The following is a 26,712-nucleotide window of genomic DNA, read 5'->3' on the forward strand; positions in this document are numbered from 1 at the left end:
TTTGTACATATACATGTGTACATAGATATACAAAAATATAAAATAACTCCCTAAAGATATAAATGCCACCTAAAGTTTATGTTTGTCCAAATACCCTGTGTTCTCTCATACTTAATTAAGTGTGAAAAGCAGATTTGCAATTACACCCTCAAACCTAAATATAAGCTTCTGTTAAATAAAATGTAGTTAGTCGTTTAAAGTTTAGATACAGTGAAAAATACTTTAGGGTAAAGAGATAATCCCAGTTGAATACAGAGAGAATAGGTTTAACTGTGACGGTCTCAGAAGGTAAGATAAGGCAGCTGATCACACTCCTGCTCCCCTTTAGTGGAGCTTATCACTGTAAGCTACAGTCAATATTTAAATAGTCTCTACTAGAAAAAGAATTTATTTTAGATCCCTAAGTCCAATGTAGGTATTTTTATTTTGGGTAATAGATTTCAGACAGACAATAGAATTTAAATTTTAATTTAACAAAACTCAATGTTTTCTAAATCATTTCAGCTTGTCAGGCAGCTGGCTAGATTCTAAATCTCACATAAAGCTTTAGATTTTTGTAAAACAGAATCTGCAAATAGCAAAAGAAAGTTGCACCACACTAAACCCCTATTCAACTCCCCAAATCTACATTCTATACCTTGTAGTAGGAAGATATGATTTCTTCTGATACCTGTCATATCCTCATGTGTCTAGAATTCAAAATCATTGCAGTATGAGCCGGTGTTCTCTACGGCAAAATGCACAGTTTCACAATCAAACCAAGTACAAGACAATAACCCCCAGTTAGATCTCCAAGTCCTTCCTAAAAATTGTCATTGTCAAGCATTATTTAATCTGCATAGCAAGCTTTTGAAATTGCCAGAAACAGAGAATCACACAGAATCACAGAATGGGTGGGGTTTGAAGGGACCACAATGGGTCATCTGGTCCAACCTCCCTGCTCAAGCAGGGTCTTCTCAGAGCACATGGCACAGGATGGTGTTAAGATGGTTTTTGAGTATCTGCAGTGAAGGAGACTCAACACTCTTCCTGGGCAATTTTTTCCAGTGCTTGGTCACCAGCACAGGAAAGAACTCACTCCTCATATTCAGGGGGAACTTCCTGTGTATCAACTTCTTCCCGTTGCCTCGTGTCCTTTTGCTTGGCACCATCAAGAGCCTGGCTTCATCCTCTTGGCACCGCTTAGGGACATTGATGAAATCCCTTCTCAGTCATCTCTCTTGAGGCTGAAAAGGCCCAGTTCCAGCAGCCTGTCCTTTTGAGGGATATGTTCCAGTCCCTTATTCCTCTCCATTGACCTCCAATGGACCCACTCCAGGAGCTCCATGTCATTCTTTTGCTGAGGAGCCCAGAACTGGACACAGCACTCCAGATGTGGCCTCACCTGGGCTGAGTAGAGGGGCAGGATCACCTCCACCAACCTGCTGGCAATGCTCTTCCTAATGCACCTGAGGAGACCATTGGCTGCCTTGGCCACAGGGGCTCACTGCAGGCTCATGGACAGCTTGCTGTTCACCAGGAGCCACAGGTCCTTCTGCACAGAGCTGCTTTCCAGCAGTTTGGCCCCCAGCCTGTGCTGGTGCAGGTTTTTTTTTCCCCAGGCGTAGGACTGTGCAATTGCCTTGGCTGAATTTCAGGCACTGCTTTCTGCCCATCTCTCAGTCTTCCAGTTCTTCTCTTCCATCTCTCTTAAGGCCCTTTTGAAGACCATTTTCAAGCCCTCTGTGGTATCAGCCACTTCTCTGAGCTTTGTGTCACCAGTGAACTTGCTGAGGAGGCATCTGCCCCTTCACCTGAGTCACTGATGAACAAGCAAAACAATCCTGGGCCCAGGAATAAACCTTGGAGACTCCACTTGTGACAGGCCTCCAGCTAGACCCTGCACCACTGATCACAACCACCAAAGGATTATTTGCTTATTCAGCATAGTCACACCTAAATCCTCCTGTTCTGACCCTGCAGCCAAGTCTACCTTCTACATAAGAAAGTGTAGAACCTTTACTCTTTGAAGCTTTTTCTGAGCAAGAAAAATTAACTGGGTATGAGAAGTATGAAAGAACTGGCACCGGCTACTTTGTGTCAGCCTGAGGGAGAAATGGGCCTTTACTCGAGCCATTTACAAAGCAAATGCCACAGCTTTCCACCAGCAATCCAGTACCCTTAGCTCAAACAAGAAGGAAGAAAGAGACTTTTACTAATTGGAAATTTCTGAAAAACAGAGGATGCTAAATAGAGTCAGTAAATATAAATTTGCAAATGAAAAGTTTTAAAGAATTTTCTTAACCAAGATCTCCACTATCACTCTCTATTAGTATGCAGCATTACATAGTGTATGATATTCAAAATGAGACATGCTTAATGTAACATTAAAAAATCATTATCTCCCTGTTCCTACATCTCTTTTTTTAATATTTACGTAAATATGACAATTAAAGTTTTATATAATAAGGTGGCTAACATGTAATAGTGCAGCTCACAGCTGTTCTGAAAAGTCTCCAGCAGTTTGATGGCCAAACCTTTGATATGGAGCAACAAGAGAAGACTTAAGGTGTCTAAGAATATTTATCTAGCAAAACTGAAAAATAATCATGTCAAGATAAACAGTGAATTATAATAGCACTAAGATACTCATCACTAGCTAGGGACATGGCAGAAGTAACTTTATGCAGGACACTATTTGCAGCTGACTGAATATTTGTTTGGTAGAATGAATTGAAGCATACAAATTTCCTGTGAATATTGGCAATATAGACACAATGCAATTAAAGAGTCAAATTGCTGCTATTATCTGATTAAATTACATTGGTATTAATACACCACAATTCCTGGCAAATGGAAAGACTAAAAGTATTTCTTTCTCCCAGATTTTTCTAGTTAAATCAGACACATACATTAAAAAAAAACCAAAAACAAAAATTAGAACAAACAACAAAAACCAAAGAAAACCCCGAAAACATTCTTCAACAGGAAATAAATCTTAGCTTACCTACTATTCTGGGGTTGCTGTGACATTGTGACATTTGTCTGTGATGAAAGAGGCCCATTTATTCTGAAAGTTACTTCTAACACAACAAAGCTTATAGTTCTGGGTTTAGTGTGCAGGAGCCATGTGATGGCACTCAAGGTTTGGAACATAGCACAGGAAAAATGATAATACTTTCAGGCATCATATGGGACAAAAGTTTGGGGGAAAAAATAACATGTCATAACAAACTACTAATAATTTATCCACTTTTAAATGGTCAATATATTTATCACATAAGAGAGACATAATTTGCTTTACAATCCGCTCTGAATGATTCTGTTCTGAGAAACAGAAATAAATATTATGAAGCGAGAAAGGTCAGGCTGGAGATTACGAAAAGAAAGTAATAACAGTACAAGTTGCTGGACTGCACAAAAGTGTTACTGCCCAAATTGCCAAATGTTCAAAAATGTCACACTAAATTTAAAAATGGTAGCAAAAAAAGCCCCAACCCAAACATGTTTCCAGAAAGAACTCTGTTAGGAAAAGAGACTAATGTGTTCTTACAGGTTTAGCTTTCTAATACCATGTCAGCTACATTTTTGCCAGACAACAGTGGGATTTTTAGATACATTTATGGCAGACATTCTTCATAAACTTTTAGAAACCAGGCAGACCAATAAATAACTTTGTCCCAGACAAAGTTTCATATGTCTGTAGGTTCTATGCTATTCCAAGATGTATACAGAACAAACCATATTTCCTTGCCTAGGAGTTACTGATGATATGATGACAGAATTCCTAACATGTATAAAAAAATTCATTTTGGCTAGGAGCTGCCTGAAAGCATCTGGGATAAACAGGCACTACTGTGTTGCAATATCATAACTTCAGGAACAATCATTCCAAAAGAAGTATTTTTATGTAGGTTGGTTTAGATTCATTTGGGATTTTTATGAAGTTTAATAAAAATGTTTCTCCATTTCTCAGCTTGTTGTGCATTTGATTTGTATTTCATGAAATTTAACAGCTCAGGATAGTGGGTCACAAACAATTTGCACCTTCAAAAAGACAACTGAGAAAGAAGTAAATGTCACAAAATTAATAAATGCACAGAAACTGGAAAGGAGGAATGAAAACTCATTCAACACCTGAAATTGCTACTGTCACTTCTTCAATACAATGTGCTTTCAAGCTAATGATGGCATCATAATTAAATCTACAGGACAGCCTGAGTATGATTTTCTGTGTCATAAAAAGAAAGGTCAGCATTTCTCATTATGACCTGTGTTCAAAATATTTGTATCACATGCGCAAGAAAACCAAAAGCCATAATTTCTGCACTTCTTCATGATTTGATAGCATGATAGAACTTTATAAGGCCAAATATAAAACACATTGTACTAAAAGGATAGGAAAAACCAACATGGAGACATGTTGTCAACACAGACCAATTCCCTGTAGTTCAATTCCCAGATGAAAAATGACATTACAAAGTCAGGCTGTATAAGATATTCTGAGCAAAACATAGAAAAATATGTCCAACATAGGCATTTCTACAAATAGGAACTAAACATTGTCACAAATTCAATCCAGATAGATGGCTATCCCTGCTGAATAACAAATTAATGAGAAACACCTTTTGGCTTGCTCTATTGCCAAAAGAAAATATTCAATTAAAGACAGCTTACATCTTTGCTTAATAAAGATTAATGAAACAAGCAGAAGAACACAAGCAATTCTCTGCGATGACAAAAGCCGAAGTTTAACAGACGCATTATAAGAAACTTTGCAGTGTCAGAGCTGCCAAATGCGTTAGCAAAACGAGTAACGACTTTCGGAAAATGCTTGCCATGTGTTGGTCAGAAGAAAAGGAAGTACAACTTCCTGAATAGGCAGGCTTACAGGAGATCAGAACAGATACAAGAAAGGTGAAGTCAGAGCAAACTGTCAAGAGAGATGAAAGAATGTTAAAAAAAAATAAGCCTTAAGTCAGCAAGTATAAAATCTGACCAATCTGATAAAAACATTTCATTTCCCAATTGATGATTGCAAATGTGTACAATATTTATTGCTTTTACACATGTTGATTTAGACATTCTAACCCTGTCTTTTGAATGCAATCAGGTGTTACAAGTAGGAAGGCATAGATAAAACAAAATTGTTAAATCAAACACAAAACTCTATGCTAAGATTTAGCTACTGAAAGACTAGAAGAGGACCACTGGCAGAGCCTCTGCCAGTTGTTCAATTCCATTCAATTTTCATGTGATCTGGGTACCCAGCCTCACACAACTCCTATTAGGGCACCAACCACACTTCTGGGACACAGTCACAGACCATTTCAAACAAGACAAGTTTGGTTTTCAAAAGGCTTTTAATCAGTCTGCAAAATTCTAGGTCATATTTTCTAGCTTTATACCATGCCAAATATAAGTTACAAGAAAGCACTCCTTCCCTCCATAGCTCAAAGCATAATTAGAGAAAGCAGTCCTTCCCTCCATAGCTCCAAGCATAATTACTTAAGAGATGCTATCTCTTTTGCAAAGTCAGTGAAAGTTTAAATTGTCACTCTGAATTTTAAGGCAGAAGCAGCTTCCCCATCTGAGTGGGGTCACTTTTCTACATGATCTAAGAAATTAAATGTGTCATTATGACCATTTCTGAAAACAAAGTTTCAATTAAAAGCTTTTAGATGACACTGAGATTAGGTACTCAAACTTTACTTCCCACCTTAAAGGAGGCTGATAGACACCCAAATTCCCCATTGCTGTTCTGAGTTTACACAAATATTCCCAGCTGAACACACTTAAAAGTAACAAATCATTCCTTGTTCCATGCTTGGTACAGATACAGCTGATATTAGGACTACAAATATTTATATAGTGAAAGCTAATATTAAAATAGTGAATTACTGCCAGCAATGTAGCAATGACATTTCCCCAGAACATCCAGGTTTCAAAATTTGCACAGAAATTAGTTAAATGCTGAGGCAAGCTGTCTGTCCTAACCTCTGTGTGTCCTCACCTACTTTGCTAGGACTGCTCTACCCACTCAACTCTGCCACCCTATTATGACTAAAGTAAGGGAGCAAATATTTGTGAGAAATATCTGACTAATCTGGAAATCAATCAGGAGTCAACAGAAAGACACCACACTTCGGCTCAACAGATATTAATAATCTTACTACTTCTTATAGTGAAAAAAATCATGTAAAATTAAGAAGTACCTGCGGGGTGTATTTTCTATTAATATTTATGAAGCTATAGCCAAGCAGTGTAGTGTTAGGATAGCCTCAGAGAAGTCTTTTGATAAGGACATGATTATCTATGATCCCATGACAGAAATGTAAGGTAATTACATAATTATTTCTCATCTGAAACAGGTGATGTACGTTCTAAAGTGGATATTACCTGAACAGACACCCATTTGTTGTGACTGTACATAGTTATGTTGACAGAAAAATCTGTGCAGCAGTGTGCAGTGAAGGAGCTGACTCTGACCAAACAGTTCCCCTGGGGGTTGCATGTGCGTGGCTGATCCTGACCTCTCCCTCTAAGATCAAATACATAGTGCCTCAGAAGTTGGAAAAGCATATTAAATGAACTCAAAATCAGTATGTAGTTGTTTTTTTTAAACTTTCCAAAATTTTCCTCAAAAATTTTCAAAAGGAGTCTATGAAGTTTAATTCCCAAAGAGGATTAAGTCATACGGAATGCAACATAGTCTTTGAATCTCAGGCTGTCATTTCAACCCTTTCAATAACTTAATAAAAAAGTGATATTTTTTGAGCCTGATTTTAGTTCTCTTTAGTCTACACATACAAAATATTTAAACAGAGAAGATATGGTAAAATACATGGTCTGGAAATAAACATATTTACTCTTTTAAGTTTTAAAATTAAAAGAAGTTCAATTCATTAATGAATTCATTCCCATATATTTTAAGATCATTATTTTAATTTTACAGAAATACAAGAAACTGACAAACAATCATGTATTATATGTTCTGAGCAGTCACATGATATATAGCACCCCTTCTAATTGTAGGAAGAATATAATTTTATATGAATAAGCAACTTGTAGTTGCAATTCCATAAAATAATTTTGGAAGATGTAGTCTTTTAAAAAGTTACAAAACTTTGGCCTCCAATTTTCCTCCTGAAGTGGTGGTCAGGTCACTGTAAGACACAATCACAATGGCACTAGGTATCCTTATCCTGACTTTGCAATACCCACAAAGACTCTCCTGGAAAAGAAAGCCATCCTCTCTGTTAGAAAGCTTTCATAAATGTTTAATAGGAATCCTTTTTTGCAGAAATTTGAACAGTTACTTCTTGTCCTATGTATAACAGATTATTCTTTCCTCTTTACAAGAACTTTAACTTACAAGAAGACTGTTATCCACAAACCTATTCTCATTACATCCTTACTTCACAGTAACATTTGCTACTTGCTATGTCAAAGTTTTCCCTACAAGACAACTCACAGATCAATGGATTTAGATGTTGGCATAAACACTGAGATACAAAATGCTGTTAATGATCAGGTACATGGAAAAGTTCCAGATTCTGACACTATCTAGTTTTCTAAAAATGACAAAAACCATGCTATTTTTCAATCGTTTGTGTCTTCTACACCCAAGACTGTTTTTTTCCTGTTTGCTAGCTACTGACAGTGTTTTATTTTATAACAGTATTCTAAAAACACAAGTAATGAAAACCTTAACAGTATTCTAAAAACACAAGTAATGAAAACCTTATGCTTACTTGGAAAACATTTTCAGGTCAACAGCAGCTACTTACAGTCTTCCTACAAATCAAACAACACCCACAGACAATACCGTGGAAGGGCACAAAAAAGACACTGGATCTTTTCACCATTTTAATTAGTTATACTTGCTTTTTTGGTGAAATCACAAAGCCTCACCATTTGAAACAATGAAACAAACCAAACAAAGAAAAACTCCTGCAATCGTCATGAACTAAGTCCATCAGGCAAGGAAAAAAGATTAACAGAACAAGACAAAGCAGATAAGAATGCTATTAGACAGGAGATTCCCTAAAAATAACTCATTTGGAAACAAGCAGAGAATTTTTTAGTAATAATAAACAAAATATTTCATGATCTTTTCATGATCAAAGTCTTCTCTTTAGACTATGGCAACTCAAACACAATACTGCTTTACAAAAGCCTGCTGCATGGCTTCTGAAGATGCCTAAAATCTTCCAGCTTTGTTTCTGTTAACTTAGCTAGACACCAATCCAAGCATAATAGCTACTGAAAAATAAACATTAAACCATCAGTAAGTGTCTTCACAGTTGTACTGTGCTGTTCATATCCAGGATTTTCAGTGTCTAATCTGTTTTCATTCACTGTAAAGTAACTCAGTGTTAAATCTTACAGCTCACAAGCTCTCTGTCTGATATTGCATTCTTCATTAGGACAGAGTCCAAAATTCTGAAGTTTTCGATTTTATACAAAATACTGCTACTTAGATGAAAGAACAAGCAATAGAGTGAGAAGGCATAAGAAAAGCATTACTTTCATGCACTGCTGAAAGTCAATACTTAATATTAAAGCAAAGAAGAATTATGACTGGTTCATTAAACTTTTTATATGCTTCATACTGAACAAAGAATGGGAACACAGTGTTTCAGAAGAGAACTTATTTTCAACTGTTTCTTGTTCCTAAACTCACAGTATTCTGGACATTCAGGCTATGTGTGACTGAAAAACTAATAGCGGAAAAAACAGCTAAGCCCTCCTGCTAGGATGCTAAATGCCAATACAAAAGGGTAGCTCAATCATTTACAGGGAAAAAAAAACAGTTAATGCACTCTAGCTGCTGGTGGTGTGCTGATAACAGAAGTAGCAAAAAGTCAAAGACTTAGTGTCAGTCAGCTAAAACACCCACCTTCCTGAAGATGCGCAGCAGATGTGAATCCTGCAAGGATAGCAATCCAACCAACAGAAAAGGGATTCTGTCAGCTCCCATACACTTCTCAGTTACCCTTTTCCAATTTGCCACCTCTCAGTCTCTACCACTTTCATACTTGTTTGTGTTACTGATACATTTTAAAAGCTTGGTCTGTGTCAATGCCAGAGTCCTTTATTATTTTTGAAGTACTAGCAAAACCCTGCAAGTATAGTGCAAATGCAGCTTTCCAGACCAAATTGTACTTCATATTAGAATGCAAAACCATTTACAGAGATACATTTCCAAGAACAATTTTACCAGCAAAAGAAATGTTTTGTCAATATAATAACGTATTTGCTAATGCTTCTGCCAAAATAACCAAACCAGGCAGTGTTAGCACCTCTTAACAATCCTGTCCAGCACAGCTGTGCTGACAGAAGTCTGTTGTATAGAAAACAGCCTCTTGCTCAGTTCTAAAAAGTTTGTCAACCAGCTGAATTTTATAGAATCCTCTTTTGAGCAGACTTGTTTTGGCCTATGCTAATTTTGCAAGCAGTACATAAACCCACCAGCAACAAGAATGTGCTTTAAGTAGGAAAACTAAGTGTTGGTTCTTCATCTTGACACAGCACAACTACATTAATCCTATAGAAGGAGATACCTTGAAGTTTGTTTTTATGGTAAAACACCCAAAAAATGCAGCTTTGCAGTATTTATATTTCAGTCACTCTAGAATGGAATACACATTTTTGTGTATGGTACAGGTTAAAAAACATTGTTGCCATCACCATTAGAAAAGCATAAACACTCCAAATTCAAGACCATTTTGTTTCTCCTCCAATCAAGAGCTACCAAACATAATTGCTCTGCAACACACCTCAGTCAAATCTTGCTGGTTCACATTTTACTCCGCAACCTCTTGGCAACTCAGGTTGTCCAAAGGGGTTGTTAAAGCATATTTAAAGGGGTTTAAGCATAGAGCACCATGGAAATATGAAAACAAATGGAGACAAAAAGACCAGCTAGCTGCATATTCTGTCTCCAGAAACAGAGAAAGATATATGACAAGATGAAGAGGCTAAGCCTAATACTACTCTTGAGTCCTATCCAGGTTCCAACAGTTTATAGCTGATAACCTTCTTGATTAAGTAGATAAAGTTAATAAAAATTTCCCAAATCAACTGCTTAGGAGTAAATACACAGAAAACCTTTGCAATTTTCAGTCACTTAAGGTAGGCAGACACTTCAAACTTACCTAATCATAAGCAAAAAACTAAACCAAAAAGAAAACTGAATATTTTGAAAAACATTACAATACTTTTAACACACAGTCCCAAAAAATTCAAATCCTATGAATCAGGTTTTTAAAACACATGGTTCTTAAAAAGAAATATGAAAAATATGTGAACAATAAAAGCAGAAGTAATTCAAAGTAGCCCCATTATTTGTCATCTGTCTGCAAGTCGGATCAGCAGTGTAGTCATTGTTTCCTAGTCTTCATCACAATCATCAGGATTTTTTTTTCAGTAAAAGTAGATATCAACACAAAATAAACCAACTCTTCATTAAAAAACCCACCAAATACATTTCTAATCTCAGTAAAGAGAAAAAAATAATCCTACGTCTAATATGCTTTTCGTTTTTGTCTAGAAAAGCATGAGGTAAACACCTCCTTGCAGATGGATCACCTTTGATACAAAACAGCTGGAAATATTTAGGAGATGTTCAAAAAGAAGAAGCAGCAGAAATTAAGACCAAATTATTTATACACCATCAGAAGGTACACCCTGTTTGTGTAGCTGTGTTTCTGTAGAATAATAATTGGCACTATGAGCTAAGAATAGAAATTAAAAGCTCCCATTGGTCCTCCTCATTTAAATCTGAATAAAGCAGTCAACTGCGGAAGGCTATAACAATATCTGCTTTATTTTATATATAAATAACATTTACAAAAATTAAATTTCATGTGTTTAGGATTGCAGTTTATACTCCATATACTGAGTACTTTACCCTCAGAAGAAATACTAGCCACAAAGTGCCAAACCTAATGCATCAGACTGTTTTGGAATGGGTCTTGTGCCAAGCACCAAGAGGTTTACGACTGCACAGGTTGCCTTCTACAAGACAGAATAAAGGAGAGGCACAGAACTATCTAAACATGTTCTGCCAAAATGAAGCAAGTCCTTAAAACATGATACTTAAGCGCTATATGACACTTAAAACATAATACTACTTCATTTTCAGAAGCATCAGCTGTAGTGCTGCCTCACTTCAAATCAATGGACATCTATTTCCAGAATTTCCTTCCTAAAGTTTTGCAGGTACCCAAATTATCTCCTGATCCTAAAAAAGTACTGAGAGTAAATCAACATTACATATTGCTATACCATGATAAATGCCTCAATCAGTTTGGCCACAAAAGCAATGCAGCTATGATACTTGAGGTCCAATTTACCATGCTGGTTTAGAGAGAGCTCGTTTTGTTTCTACACAACACTATTAAGTGATGTAAATGTACTCTGACTGGCCTCAAAAGTTCCCTTTTGTAAAGGAAAGAACCTACAGAAACAGATCAAAATAGTTCTCTCAGGAATTTATCTAGCAGTACCACCTAAAACCACCACTGATACACCAATGCACTGCTGTGGCAATTGATTCCTTTCTTAGAAACAAGAACTGTTTCTTCATTCACAGGACCAAGTGACTTCTTTGTTTTTTTCTAAGTTTTAGTGAAAAAGTACTTTTTTGACATCACTGAAGTAGTATTTGGATATATGCATTCTGCCAATTAATTTCCACACATAAGCAATCACTTTGCCACTTCAAACAGAAGTTTTCTAGTTTGATGGCTCAGCCAAAAGGAAAAATTGACACAACTTAAATACTCAAATGGCATAGGATTAGTTTTTCAGACTAAGGCACAAATCTGTTCAGATGTCTAGAAAGAAATCATATATCTTGAACTTATGAGATAATACTACCTCTTCCACATTAAGTTTTTTTAAAATATTACATTGTAGAAATTCTGCTTGTGAACACTTATAATACAAACAGAGATTAAAACTGTCTCATTAGTTTCTTTAGTAGCTTTATTCATACAGTGAAGGTGGGAAGAAAAAAGTAATAGCTTAAAAAAACATCCTACTGCCTGGAAGCTTAAGGGGAACTGGCTCCTTGGCTTTGATTTACATCATGCAAACTTTCAGTCAACAATTAACTTCTTTATGAAGTTATGTCTCTACAATATTTAACACTTGTGCTATATAAGTTAAAACAGTTCCAAATTCTTTCAGAAATTCATATTTAAAATTAATACAGTCCAAAAAGCCTCAGTCCATTTGATCATATATTGATGGCCACCTCAGGGATCAGAGCAATTACTCATGAGATGTATAATAAATTCTTAGAGCTCCTGCCATATGCCATAAAGCTGGTTCTTTACTGCACAAGGAACCACATACCAATCTGCACAAATGTGCAGTTTACACTGAGAATTACAAAGCAGCATATTGTGCAGTGCAAAAAAGCACTAAAGTATTCAATATCCATATCATTTTTTATTTTGAACACTGCACATGTAGTCCCAATTACTTAGATCTCTGAAAAGCGGCAATCCATTTCCCCAACTGTCAGGTCTGAACCCTTATTTTAATTACTATCTCACAAAATGTTTTCTTGAGATTTTCTTTTCTTAAGACAGCCATTCTTTGAATTCTAAGTAGCAGTTTGGCTAATTCTATGCAATAAGTAAAGGTTTTTGATGCTTTCACATCCTATAAGAACCTTCATTTCAGAACTGCTGCATGCAAATGTACAGAATGCTTTAGGAAGAGATGGTCAGATGGCCAACCACAGTACTTCTGATCACAGCAGCCTTTCTTTTAAGAAAAAAACCTGATGTTCCAAGCTACCTTTCATACACAACGTTTTTTACTTATAGATTGCTCTTCTCTCAACTCTCTTCTGCTTTCCATATAGTTTTTGAAATGTTGTACCCAGAAGTAGACTTCACCTTCCAACCTTACCAATGTGGAGCAGGGTAGAGAAACAGTCCTTTAGGCCATACTCATCTTTATATAATCCAGTATGGCACTAGTCCTTCATCTAATGATATCATCACTGACTCAAGTTCAACTTTGATCATTCCCCATCCTTACAACCAAGTCTTCCGAGAACCCTCTTCTAACCCAGTGTTCCCCATACTATATTCAAATTATATTATATTGATTATTTTTGATTAAGCACAGTACATTGCATTTGTTCCAATCTTTAATTCTACCCTTCCTCTTATATTTATGTAAACAATTTGGTCAAGGTAACCTTTCATTTTAATCCTGCTGTGTCAGTTGACTCCCTTCAGCTTTGTGGGTTTTCAGAGCTGCATGGAGCTCTCAGGCCACTAAAAGTGGATCTTTTACATTAGGACTTCATCACATCACTGTGTTGTGTTGACACAGAAACTGTTAGGAAGGGTTCCAATTACAGGCTTCAGTGAGAAGAACTGAGCAGAGCCCCCTATGACTCTTCTGAGAGTTAGCCAGACCCCCAGGAAATATTCTAAAGGACAGTATAAGGCTGTAAGGGAAGTGATGCCTTCTACCTGTGAAACACCTCCAGGTTCTTCCTGTCTCTCAAATCTAAACCCCACAACCCCCAGTAGCACATGATGGTATCAAAATTTTGGACTCACCCACATTGCAATCCATTATCTATATTAAGAAAAACAAAAAAAAATCCAGAAACATCAGTTCTGAAGCATTTTCTTCCATTGTCATGAAGTATCCATAGCAAGCTATGAGAGAGCTTCTGATCCTCTTCAACCAAGTTTTTTTATTTCTTGTACATCACATTTTCCTAGCTTTTCTGTGAAAGAATTACTCAAAAGTGTCAAAAACTTTACTACAGTCAAAATATATAGCACAAGTTTATTATCCTTATATAGACAACCAATTACATTGTCTTAAAAAAAATTTTGTATCTGCTAATTAACTTGTCAAGAAATGGTCTCAGAGTATTTTATCTCTAGACTCTGATAAACTTCTCTTAACTCCCCACGCAGATAACTTCAAGCTATCCAAAAAAATGGTATATTAAACTCTTTAATCCATCCATCTTCCAACTGCATAATGTAAAACTAGCAGATTAGAGAAGTTTAATTTTCTTTTCCAATGCTGGAAGACTCTATTTTTATTAATTCAAGCTCAGGTAGAAGCTTCATATTTTTCCCCTCCAAATGCTTTATTCAATCATTGTGAGCACTGAAGTTCATACCTTAAGGCTTGCAAACTTGTGATTTTTGTTTTTACTTAAGAGCTGTATAAATGTTCACAATTTTCCAGACCTCCCTCCTTATTCTTAAAACACATTAAGAACTACTGGAAGCACGATACTCAGTTTGGTCTGACAATGCCTCTTTTACACATCAGACAATGCATTATTTTCCATTAATAGAAAATAATACATTTATTGAAAAAAGTCCATGAACATGTTTTACTGAATACTGGTACCACAATATTCAATATTACTTTTTGCACTTTCCAAATTCCTTAACTAACATATTCTCCAAATTTTTGCTGCTTTTAATATACTTAAAAGTCAGTGATAACTGTAATTATCAGTTAATTCTTCTAATTTCCAATTCATTCTGCACATCATCCTGCTTGAATTGACTATTTGACTCAATCAGATGTTTTGCAATCAAGGTGAGTTTTTTACTTTCCTTTTTGGGTTTTTTTTCCTTTTCTTTCTCCTAAATTGTTGTGTCTAGGTTTTTTTGGGTGGGTTTTGTTTTTTCGGGTTTGGGTTTTTTTTGTGGGATTTTTTTTGGTTTTTTGGGTTTTTTGTTTTTGTTTTTGTTGTTGTTGTTGTTTTGTTTTGTTTTTTGGTAATTACAAAAAAAAAACCCCAAAGAAATATTTTTAGCAACTTTGGGTCACAAATTTTAAAAGCTGTTGAACAGCTTAATGCTCAAGACCATTCATATGGCTGCTATTATTTAGTTACAACTACAACCATTGCCTAGTCAGCTTCTGAATACCTGACTTTTGACTAGCCTGCTATCAACAAATAATTTACACCATCAAGAAGCTATTTTGCTCAACAATTTTTACAACTGAAGCTATCATTTTTTTGGCAGGTAATCTATCCATTTCTATCAGGTAACTATATCCAGATTTAAACAATATAGAAGCCACAAAACCATCAATAATCAGGGGAATGAATGGGCATGAAGACACACTCACTCAAAGTAATGTGTAATTTTATGGGCCGGAAACATTTGGTAAGAGGAAGTCTAAAAACTGTACCTAATCCAGGCAATTCCACATCTTACCACAGTTAGTTCACAAATTAGAGGATCTGAAGGATGCTTGGGCTAGCCTTTGCCCAGCAAAACACATTGCGGTTGTCTTTTCCTTCCTGTTGTGAAAATACCAGAGACAAAGTAGCATATGCATCAAAACTATAACATTACCTCTTCTCCGGGAAAGCCACTACAAATTATCTGTACAAAACAAGATACTGGGAAGTACCAAATGCTTCTTAAGTTGTTACTAAACATTATGTAATTGGGTGGAGTGAAGAACTATTTTACTTTCCATAGGTTAACCAGAATCACTCAAGAGATATATAGAGGACATAGTTACTTTTTTGAAATGCGTTCATTTATGTATCTTTACAACTTTATGTACATTAAATAAAACTACATATACAACAATTCCAGATTCATACCCATAGAAAACTCAGGTGACCCACAACACTATAAAACTTTTGTTACTCTTTCTACCTAATTTTTGTCTCTTTAGCAACATGCTGTTTGCAACAAACAAACAGTTTAGTGTAGTCACCTGTATGTCAATTCAGAGTTAAAACTAAGTTTTGTGGGGTAGAGAGTGCAAATGCCCAAGAAATATAAACTGTGAGAGTAACACAAAGTTAATTAAAATATCAATTCCAAAAACTTATCTTCATCCTTACTTTTGGTTGAAACTAAGTATATTTTCATGGCAGATTCTCTACAATTATAGCTATATTTAATGACAGATCCCAAAGAGTCATGATCAGTGACACAGGGTCTAGCTGGAGGCCTGTCACAAGTGGAGTCTCCAAGGTTTATTCCTGGGCCCAGGATTGTTTTGCTTGTTCATCAGTGACTCAGGTGAAGGGGCAGATGCCTCCTCAGCAAGTTCACTGGTGACACAAAGCTCAGAGAAGTGGCTGATACACAGAGGGCTTGAAAATGGTCTTCAAAAGGGCCTTAAGAGAGATGGAAGAGAAGAACTGGAAGACTGAGAGATGGGCAGAAAGCAATGCCTGAAATTCAGCCAAGGCAATTGCACAGTCCTACGCCTGAGGGAAAAAAAAAACCTGCACCAGCACAGGCTGGGGGCCAAACTGCTGGAAAGCAGCTCTGTGCAGAAGGACCTGTGGCTCCTGGTGAACAACAAGCTGCCCATGAGCCTGCAGTGAGCCCCTGTGGCCAAGGCAGCCAATGGTCTCCTCAGGTGCATTTGGAAGAGCATGGCCAGCAGGTCGGTGGAGGTGATCCTGCCCATCCACTCAGCCCAGGTGAGGCCACATCTGGAGTGCTGTGTCCAGTTCTGGGCTCCTCAGCAAAAGAATGACATGAAGCTCCTGGAGTGGGTCCATTGGAGGTCAATGGAGTGAATAAGGGACTGGAACATATCCCTCAAAAGGACAGGCTGAGAGAGCTGGGCCTTTTGAGCCTTGAAAAGAGGTAAGTGAGGGGAGACCTCACTAATGTGTAAAAATATCTAATGCGGGGGCACCAAGAGGATGGAGCCAGGTTCTTCTCAGGGATGCCAAGGACTAGGACAAGAGGCAATGGGCAAAGACTGATGCACTGGAAGATGCACCAAGTGACCAAGCACTGGAACAAATTGCCTGTAGAACCTGTTATGTCTTCCTCACTGGAGATAGTCAAGAGCCAGCCGGACACAATTCTGTGCTGTGTGCTCTAGGATGACCCTGCTTGAGTCAGGAGGTTGGACCATATGACACACTTTCAACCTTAGCTATTCTCTGGTTCTGTAATTCTGTATTCAATTTTTTTCATGCATAAATACAATAACAAGTCTTTACAGGAGTAAAATTTCTTTAAAAGGCAGAAAACTAAAACATCACATTTATTATATATTAGGATTTATTATATCCTAAGAAATAAAATTACCAAAAATACTACAACAAGATCTTTTAATATCACCAGCAACATGCAAAGCAGCCTGCATATGATATAAAGTATTACTTCCTAGAATATTAGGAAGAAAACAAACCTGCACAAAAAGAATAATCACAATTCACATAGATTAGCAGAGCAAAGGGCTGGGGTAGAGAACTTGAGAGGAGTACATTTCATCATTCATAAACAAACTGTAAAATTCTTTGAAAACATATTACCTTCAGAGGCTTTAAGAAAAAAATAAGGTTTTGATGTGGAAACCATGTTGTCCTTTTAAACAGTGCCCTCTCCTGTTCAGGATTAAACTGTGACTTTCCTAGTGACAGCATGATGCAGACCATAATAGAAATGGTCACTCCCTTGCGACCTGTACATAATTTTCTTTAACCATCCAATTTTCCAGAACTTAAACCAATCTCAACCACAGAACTATCAACATATATTACATTTAAACTATTTCTAGCCAAGCAAAGCCAGCTTGTGAGTAAGAACAGGCAGTTTGGAGTTCAAGTGCACTCAAAGCAGCAGGAACATTGGGAAATGTCCCGGATATCCTCTAAACCCTGCAGCACTCACTGCAAAGCTGTATAGATTCAATCTGAGTAGTTTGGATAAGAAACTCAGTTTGTAAATCACAACTTCCAAAGTGTCATAAAAGAGACAGCAGTCTAGCATACCTATGTATAAACTCTTCACCTACACATGACCCTAGACTTACTGAAAAAAATACACTATATTTCATTTTACTATTTTCAATTGTCCAAAATTTAGAGAGGCAACTCCACATAAAAATTTTTCCTGCATTAAAGAAAAATGGCTCAATACTGTTTAAGTTATAAAGTAGCCTATTTTCTCATTTCTAAGAAATGTGTCTCCTAGATTTTATTTTTTATTTTTCTGCTAAAATATGTGGCTATTCACCACAAGCAGGCACCTCCATATATGTTTCATTAACAAAAAGTAATTTATGTAATAGAGTTCAATCTTGAATTTTAAGTTGTATAGGAATGAGAAGTTTGAATGCTTTCAAAATTTCTCACAGAACGTTTCAGCTGTTTTTAAAGACAAAACCAAAAAAGGAAGCAGGTTTGTTTTTCTACATTAAAAAATCCACAAATTACAGTTGCTTTCTTAAACCACCAAGAACTTCTCTTGTTTTAAATGAAGACTTGAAAGAGTGGGAAACCTTTTTGCCATGGCTCTGCTTTTTTTTAGTGTTGTTATTTGTTGGCCATCAGAATTGATGAGAAAAGGAAGATAGAAGGAACATACACTACTACAACTCAGATGAATTAGATTTCATGGTGATACCGTAGCTTAGAGCAAGGAGGGAAAAGTAAATAATAAGTGAAAAGTAAGCTGATAACATCTCCTGTTTTGCACCTTTAAGATTTGTTAAAGTTTTGCACCTTTAAGATTTGTTCCAAGAATGAAGGGGGAGAGAAGAAGCACACAGTTTGTTATCAGAAACTGCACTTGCTCCCCCACATCCTGCTCCTGGACTGTGTTGTCTGCAGCACGGACAGATGGTGGGACAGAGCTCTCCTTTGCTTTTAGTTAGGTTTTAGCTAGCTGAGGCAGAGAAGTTCCCTGGACTCTGGGTTTTCTTTTTCTTTGGACCTGTTTAAACCTGTTCTGGACTGAACACCCAAAGGAGCACCAGCAGCTCACACCTGTGGCCCACCAGGCTGGGCCTGGGCCTCAGCATTTCCAGTGCTGGAGGGACTGATAAGAGACTGAGTGAGCCAAGCTACAGCCCACGAAGGGGACTTTCTGAGTTTGTCATCTCCTTTGGAGTTGGAAGAGGTTTTATTTTTTGTGCTGGTGAATGCTTTGCCTGTTAAATAAACAGTTTTTTCCACTTTTCTCCAAGGAAATCTTTTCCCAAACCAGCTCGGGGAGGGGCTGCTTGAATCTGCTTTCTAGAGGAACCCCTTTGGAGGTTTTCTCCCAAATTTCCTTAAACCAGGACAAATACAATCACAAGGAGTGCAGCACTCCAGCATCTGAACCACTTCAAGGATCTGGCAAATACCCTAATCCACAATAGGGTAATGGCTACTATCACTGTAACCACAAACACAAAATGCCAGCAGGTGCTGAACCAGCCACTGTGAGTATAGAGGGACAATCACTATTTTTGATACAGGCCAGGATGCCATTGGCCTTCTTGGCTACCTGGGCACACTGCTGGCTCAAGTTCAGCTGCTGTCAACCAGCATGCTCAGGTCCCTTTCTGCTGGGAAGATTTCCAGCTGCTCTTCTCCCACCTGTAGGGCTGCAGGGAGTAGTTGCAACCCAAGTGAAGAGCCTGGTACTTCACCTTACTAAACCTCACCATTGGCCTCAGCCCATCAATCCAGCCTGACCAGAACCCTCTACAGATTTCTACTCTCCAGCAGACCAACACTCCCTCCTAACTTGGTATTGTCCTCAAATTTACTGCAGATGCACCCAATCCTCATGTCCACATCATTAATAACTTTATTAAACAGGACTGGCCCCAGTACTGAAGCCTGGGGAACTCCACTTAGAAGTAGCCACAAATTTGATGTGGTACCACTAACCACCACTGTGGGCTGTGGGCCCGGCCATCCAGCCAGTTCTTCACCCAGCAAAGTGTGCACCAGTCCAAGCCATGGGCTGTCAGCTTCTCCAGGAGAATGCTGTGGGCAACAGAATCTAAGGCTTTGCTGTAGCAACATCCACAGCCTTTCTCCCATCCACTAGGTGGGCACTGGTCATAAAAGGAGATCAGGTTGGTCAAACAGGACCTGCCTCTCACAAACTGGGCTGGCTAGGCCTGATCCCCTGGCTATCCTGCATATGCAATGTAATGCACTCACGATAATCTGTTCCATAACTTTCCTGGGCACCAAGGTCAGGCTGATAGACCTGTAGTTCTCTGGATCCTCCTTCTGGCCCTTCCTGTGGGTGAGTGTCACATCTGCTGGGCCTCCCCAGTTAGCCAGGACTGATGATAAATGATGGAGAGTAGCTTAGTAAGTTCATCTGCCAACTCCCTCACTACTTTTGTGTGAATCCCATCTCACTCCATGGATTTGTGAGTGTCTAACTAGCACAGCATGTCACAAACTAATTACTCCTGGATTACAGGCAGTCTGTTCTGCTCCCCATCTCCATCTACCAGCTCAGGAAGCTGGTTGATAACCCATCTTTCTGTTGAAGACTGAGGCAATAGAGACATTAACTGCTCAGCCTTATTATCCTTCGTTGCAATATTCCTCTTTACATCCAATAGAGGTTGGAAATTTTCCTTGGCTATTCTTCTTCTTTTTAGTGTATTTATAAAAGCACTTTCCACTGTCTTTCACAGAGGTGGCCAGATTGAGTTCTAGAAGAGCTTTTGTCTTTCTAATTTTCTTTCTATGTGACCAAACAACACCCTTGTTGAGTCTTCCTGAGCTGCCTGCCACTTCTTCCTAAGGTGATAAACTCTTTTGGTTTTCCCCTAAGTTCCAGCAAAAGCTCCTTATTCAGTCAGGTAAGTCTTCTTCCCTGACAGGTTATTTTTTGGCATGCAGGGACAGACTGCTCCTGTGCCTTTACAATTTGTTTCTTAATGTATGTCCAGCCTTTCTGGACCTTTTTGTTTTTAAGGGCTGTTTCCCAAAGAACTCTGAACCAGTGTCCTGAACAGGCCAAAGTCCAGCCTCCTGAAGTCCAAGGTGGAGGTTTTGTTGACCCCTTCCTTACTTCACCAAGAATTGAATACTCCATTATGTCATGGTCACTATGCCAAAGATGTCATCTGACCACCACATTTCCCACCAGCCCTTATGTTTGTAAAAAGCAGGTCTAGCAGAGTCCACCCCTTGCTAAGCTCGCTTACCAGTTGTGTCAGGAAGTTGTCTTCCACACACTCGAGAAACCTTCTAGACTGCCTCCTCTCCACTGTGTTGAGTTTCTAGCAGACATCCCACAAGTTAGTCTCCCACAAGAACAAGGGCTAGCAATTGTGAAACATCAGCCAGAGGCTTACAGAATAGTTCATCCATCCTTTCATCCCAGCTGGGTTGTCTATAATAGACTCCTATCAGGATGTCTGTGTTGTTGGCCTTCCCCCTGCTTCTTACCTACAGGTACTCAATCTTGTCATCATTATCCTTGAGCTCTATGCAGTTGAAACACTCCCTAATGTACACAGCCACTCCATCACCTCTCCTTCCTTGCTTGTCCCTTCAGAAGTGTTTGTAGCCATGAATTGCAGCACACCATTTAAATGCCTCATCCCATTTCATTTCTCTGATGCCAACTACATCACAGCTTTCCTGCTGCACAATGGCCTTCAGCTCCTCCTGTTTGTTACCCATACTGATGTAGATGCACTTTAGCCGGGCTATCAATTTACCCCTGACACAAGCATGCCACCCCGGATTTATCTCTAGTGACCCTGGTCTTACCTACTTCCCCCTTCAAACCAAGTTTAAAGCCTCCTCAATTGTCCCTGCCAACACGCAGGCCTGGAAGCCTTTTCACTCTTTTAGAAAGAAAAACCTTATTTGCCTGCAGCCAGCCTAGTGCTGTATAAACTATCCCATGAGGGAAAAAGCCAAAACTGCACCAACGGCACCAGCCTTTAAGCCATTGTTGATCAGGGTTTTCCTGTTTCTTTCAGCACTCTCCCCTGCTACTGAAAGCATTGAGGAAAACACCACCTCTGCCCTTATCCCTTCAACCAGTCATCCCAATGCCCTGAAGTTCTTTTTGATTGCTGTAGGAACTGTCTCGGCTGACCTGGAAATGCAGAATTAGATAATAATCAGAGGGCTGAATCAGTCCAAGGAGTCTTCTAGTAATATCTCTTACTTAGGCCCCAAGGAAGCAGCAGATTTCCCTGTGGGACAAGTCAGTATATGGGGCCCCCAGTTCCCCTCAGAAGGGAGTCACCTACATCAATAACACATCTTTCTTTTTTTACAGCTGTAGCTGTAATGTGGCTGGTTGACTGACTTGGCCCACATAGACCTTCACTATCACTTGCTTGACACTCGAGTCCCAGAGCCTCATACCTAGTCCCATGTCTCTTCACAAAAAAAACCCAAACAAAACAAAACAAAAATACCCCAAAAAAACCACCCAGGCATATCTGAATGCAGCAAATTCAACCACAGCAAAAAATAGTTAGGAATTGTAATATCTAGAATCACATCACTGAGGGTTTTGAAATCAATCAGGAATTCTTCTTAAATCAGTTTTCTGCCCAATTGTGCCTTCTTGCATGTCCTAGTCTGGTTGCTTCTTTTAATATGCTTAGATTGAGGCTTTGCTATTTACCGCCTTAACTCAATGGATTTATGAGCTGATTTTTTTTTAAGGGCACTGGAGCTTATATTTTTATTCCTAAAAGATGCATCATCCTTAAATAGACATTGCTTATACCTGTTGAGTATCCAAGACTTAAACAACCATAATTTAGGATTTCAAGCTGCTTTATGAATGCCAAACAAAACATCACTTAGGTCTTACCTCCCAAACACTTTCAACTTCAAGTTGCCATAGTCTATGAATAAGGCTTATTGTTTCCCATTATAGAACATAACTGTAAGTTATGCATTACACAAAGCTCTAAACAGCAAGATTATGTGATTTTTGTTCAGCTTGTCTTCCAAGCAGTGAAAGCAGAAGAAGTGCTTTCACTTCTTCTGCACTACAGAGGTGCTGTTTGATCATATAAGTATATGGTTAGAAAAGCAAAGGCTGACCTGGAGTTGAATTTGGCAAAAGACACAAAAGACAACATGAAAGCAAATCAGCAGCAGAAGGAAGAGTAGGGAGGACATGGACCTATGGCAAAATAAACAAAGGCCACAAAGGTGGATGCATTTAATGCTTTTTTGCCTCACTATTTACCAAAAAAAGATGGCTCTCAGGAGTCTTAGGTCCCTGAGCCTAGAGGAGAAGTCTGCAGCAAGGAAGAGTTACCTCAGTTGAGGGAGCACTCAAAACATATAAAAGTGTGCATCCTTGTAGCAGAGGACAGCAGTATTTTCTGCACTGGGAAGAGAGACAAGCAGGCCAAGGAGGAAGATCTTTCCCCTCTTCTCAGCAGTCCTGAGGCCACATCTGTAGTCCTGTGCCTGGCTCTGGGCTACCCAGTACATGGCAGACACCGACTTAATGAGGCAAGCACAGAGTCACAAAGGTGATTAAGAGACTGGAGCATCTGACACAAAATGAGGGGGTGTTGTACCTCACACAGATTGTTTGGATATAATTTTAATTATTTCCCATCATTATGGGTACAGCAACTAAACAAAAAAAAAACCAAACAAAAAACGCAAATCCACTAGACAAATTCTAGTTGTGAGATTATATGCACAAGCAAATGTGATAAGCATTGTAGTAACTAGCCATTGACAAACCTAAATAGGTATTTAAACAAAGATTCTCAGCAAGCCCTGAATATAATTGTCTTTCTGCTCTTGACATTTTCAGACATTTGCCACACAAATATGATAAATACACCACAAAAGACTAAAAAGCTATTTGATTTCTATTAAATAACATCCATACCCAGTAACCAAAACGACAAAGCCATTTATTCTACAGAAATTTAAGAGAAAAGCAGATTTATAACTAAGATTTTAAAACAGTATAAAAATATCTGTAATTTCTGCTGTTATTTAATTGCATTTTAATATTAGACTTTTCATTTTAGTGCTTGATTAAGATTTTGGGGGTGTTTTTTGTTGGGTTTTTTAAGCAGTTTTTCAGACTTATTATTTTTATATGAATATCAGCATACGTGTGTCTACTTCCATCTCATTCTTCCCTTTATATTCATTATAAAGTACATATAATTCTTCTACTGTTTCAGTTACCAAGCAATAGACTGTAAAAAGTCATGCAAAACTTCCATAAACAGGTAACTGCACAATTCTGAAGAGAGAGATACTTCAGAGCAGTAAAAAACACTGAGGTTACCAGATGTTATTACACAATATGTAATTTAATTCAGTAAAACTGTTGGGAGAGTTAAAAAAAAAAGAAATCTCAGTTTTCATATAGTTTAAAGCAAAATCCAAGGAGGCCAGCCCATCCTGGCTCCTTTGAAATCAATAGAACATGTCAGGCTGCTATGGCAATGACACTGAACAGCTACTAAGCTGTTGACATGGTTGCTTCCTCAAAAGTTTTCTATACCTGTTTTTGAACTGAACTCACTTAAACTCTCAGTTAATCTTGACTGATATCAAAGTAACATACTTCTATACAACCACATGACTTTTATAACACTTTGACTGAAATAAAGGAAATAATGAACATAAAGAATTGAAAATAAAATACCTGTTATTGAACAGTACACTATGTGAGGAGCAACCTTTTTAATGTCTTCATAACCTAGACCCATTTCAGCCAGCTTCCCAGGGACAAAGTTTTCCACAAAAACATCAGATGCTGCTGCAAGCTTTAGAAAAGAAAAGGATTAATAAAATCTGTTAATTAGCTCCCAAAAGTTGAATAAATTCCTATGTAACTTAATTTTAAAATCTTGCTAATCAAAATGGCTCTAGTCTTCCTGATAAAAGAAAAGCCTACAGAGATACTTTTTTGCCTGTCAGATTGTGCATTTCTGCAAGCTACATATTAGAGATGCTGCATATCTAGAAAGAAGACTGTCAAAAACCTAAAGTGATTAGACAAAACTGTGGTATTATCAGTATCACATCAATTTCCTAAGGCTTGACAACAGTTTACCAGAGCAATCTTCACATACATTCTTTCTAGCCCCTTTTTCTTAAGAAAAGTGAAGTGATATATCTCCATTATTCATGTTTTCTCCATAATAGAAAAAATTTTAAAATTCTTCTTCATTTTCAAGTAATTGATTAGAATTACCATAACAAGGCCATATATCCAACTTCCCATATGTAGAATTAGAATAGGGAGCCCAACAACACTTAAAATTAAAAAAATTAAAATTGAAATCTTAAAGTCACATTAAATACAATAGTGGTGTCAAGTTCTGCAATATGACTTTTTTCATTGCTTTCAAATGAATGACCTAGTCCAAAAATCTGTTGATCTTGAGATTAACATATAACCTTGATTTGCTTTAAATTCCATCCTCTCTTATAAAAATTATAAGCAGATCTACACATGGAAATTTCACTGAGACTAACACAAGTTGACTCCTGAAGCATGAGAACTACATGTCAAAAGACAGATGTATGCCTTGAGGGACTTGTAGGCTTTCAGCCTGGTAAACTGTGTGGGGTATGTGTGAGTGCACAGGAATTTAAGAAATGCTCCCTAACAGGTACACATGTTTGTGCACTCATTTTTAAGCATAACTGATATATTAATTGCTTAATGCTATTTGCAGCCAATCAAGGAGTCACAGTCTCTGAAACTGCCATGTCACATGTGTAATTAAATATACAGTATGTTAAACAAGCTCCTACAAACTAGTGTCATCATAACAGAAATCACAATGCCTTTATGAAGATTAAGTTAAGGAGGTTTTATTTTCTATTGAAATCCATCACAGTTCATACATAAACACTTTTCAAACTGGTAATGCTACAGCTTTAGCCTAGTTGATTCAAGAGATGAAATTGGTTACAACTTCTGTATTGCTTTCACTGTGATTTTGTAATCTGTGAAAATAACAGTGATTGAATGGGCTAAAACAGTTGAAAGTTGTTGTCCATGTTATACTGAAGAACTACCATCTCCCACAAGCCACTGAAGAAGAAAGCATGACACCCAGTACTGCAACATGAAAAGCACCATACTTCTGGACTGGGCAACATACATGAAATGACAAAAATGCTAAGTGAGGATATAATGACTTGGGCCCAGAGTTTAGCAGGGTATATGCTCTCAGAGAAAAGAGTTTTCAAGACACATTACAAGTGCTGTGCCAGTTCTGCATCTAAAGTTTTCATTTAAAATAGTTTTTAATGTATAAAGGTGGCAGTCTACATGTAGATCTGATGCTCAAGGAACCAAAAATTCTGCCATTTGTGGAAAACTGGATACACAGTCTGATCCAAACTGATGCCTTACATTTTAGCTTTTATATTTTCCAGATTCTATGCTGCATTAGTATATAACTCTGAACTTCATATAAAGTGTTAGCAACATCTCTTCACAGTTTAGTTAGACAAAACAATTCTTTTCTAGCCTAAGAACCAAGGACATCATTGCAGCTTCAGGCCTAAAAGTGAATTGAGGAGAGCAATCTGGGAGGATGGGACTTCATAACCTGAAGCTGTAATTGGACAATTAACCCCAATATGTAAATGGACCAAAACTTATAAAAGTGTGAAAACGTGTGACCTGTTGTCCATCTTGGGTGTAGCCATGGCCAGGCTCTTGTACTGCCCAAGGTGTAACCTTTGAAGGCCTTAATAAATACCTACTTTAATCCTTTAACACTGTCTAGCCTCTGTTCTAGATAGCCTCTCCAGGCATCAAAACAAACTATGTTCTTAAAATGCACAGAGATTTTCAGTCTCAATGGGGTCTTAAGTCCACTGTCAACTAAAATTTCATACTTCATGCCCTAAAATTCTTCTAAACATCACTCGTATTTTAACACCTACTAACAGAGCAATACTACACAGACTTGACTTGGAATACTATCTGTTCCAGAGAGGAC

General features: G+C 37.8%; 1 protein-coding gene across 4 annotated transcripts in view; it reads right to left on the reverse strand.

The window, feature by feature from the left end:
• Window positions 1-26,712, reverse strand: part of SUGCT (succinyl-CoA:glutarate-CoA transferase) — a 314,684-nt gene that overhangs the window by 278,067 nt on the left and 9,905 nt on the right. For 3 of the 4 annotated variants that reach the window (XM_071429806.1, XM_071429805.1, XM_071429807.1), the window contains one exon: window positions 24,393-24,513. The exons of the other annotated variant lie outside the window; for it this stretch is intronic. In XM_071429806.1, coding sequence (XP_071285907.1) covers window positions 24,393-24,513 — 121 coding nt within the window. The remainder of the gene's footprint in view (window positions 1-24,392; window positions 24,514-26,712) is intronic. 4 annotated transcript variants of the gene reach the window in all.

This window comes from Agelaius tricolor, unplaced genomic scaffold, assembly GCF_023055355.1.
Source record: "Agelaius tricolor isolate 1412-34295 unplaced genomic scaffold, bAgeTri1.0.p SCAF_6, whole genome shotgun sequence".
NCBI classification, from domain to species: Eukaryota; Metazoa; Chordata; class Aves; order Passeriformes; family Icteridae; genus Agelaius; species Agelaius tricolor.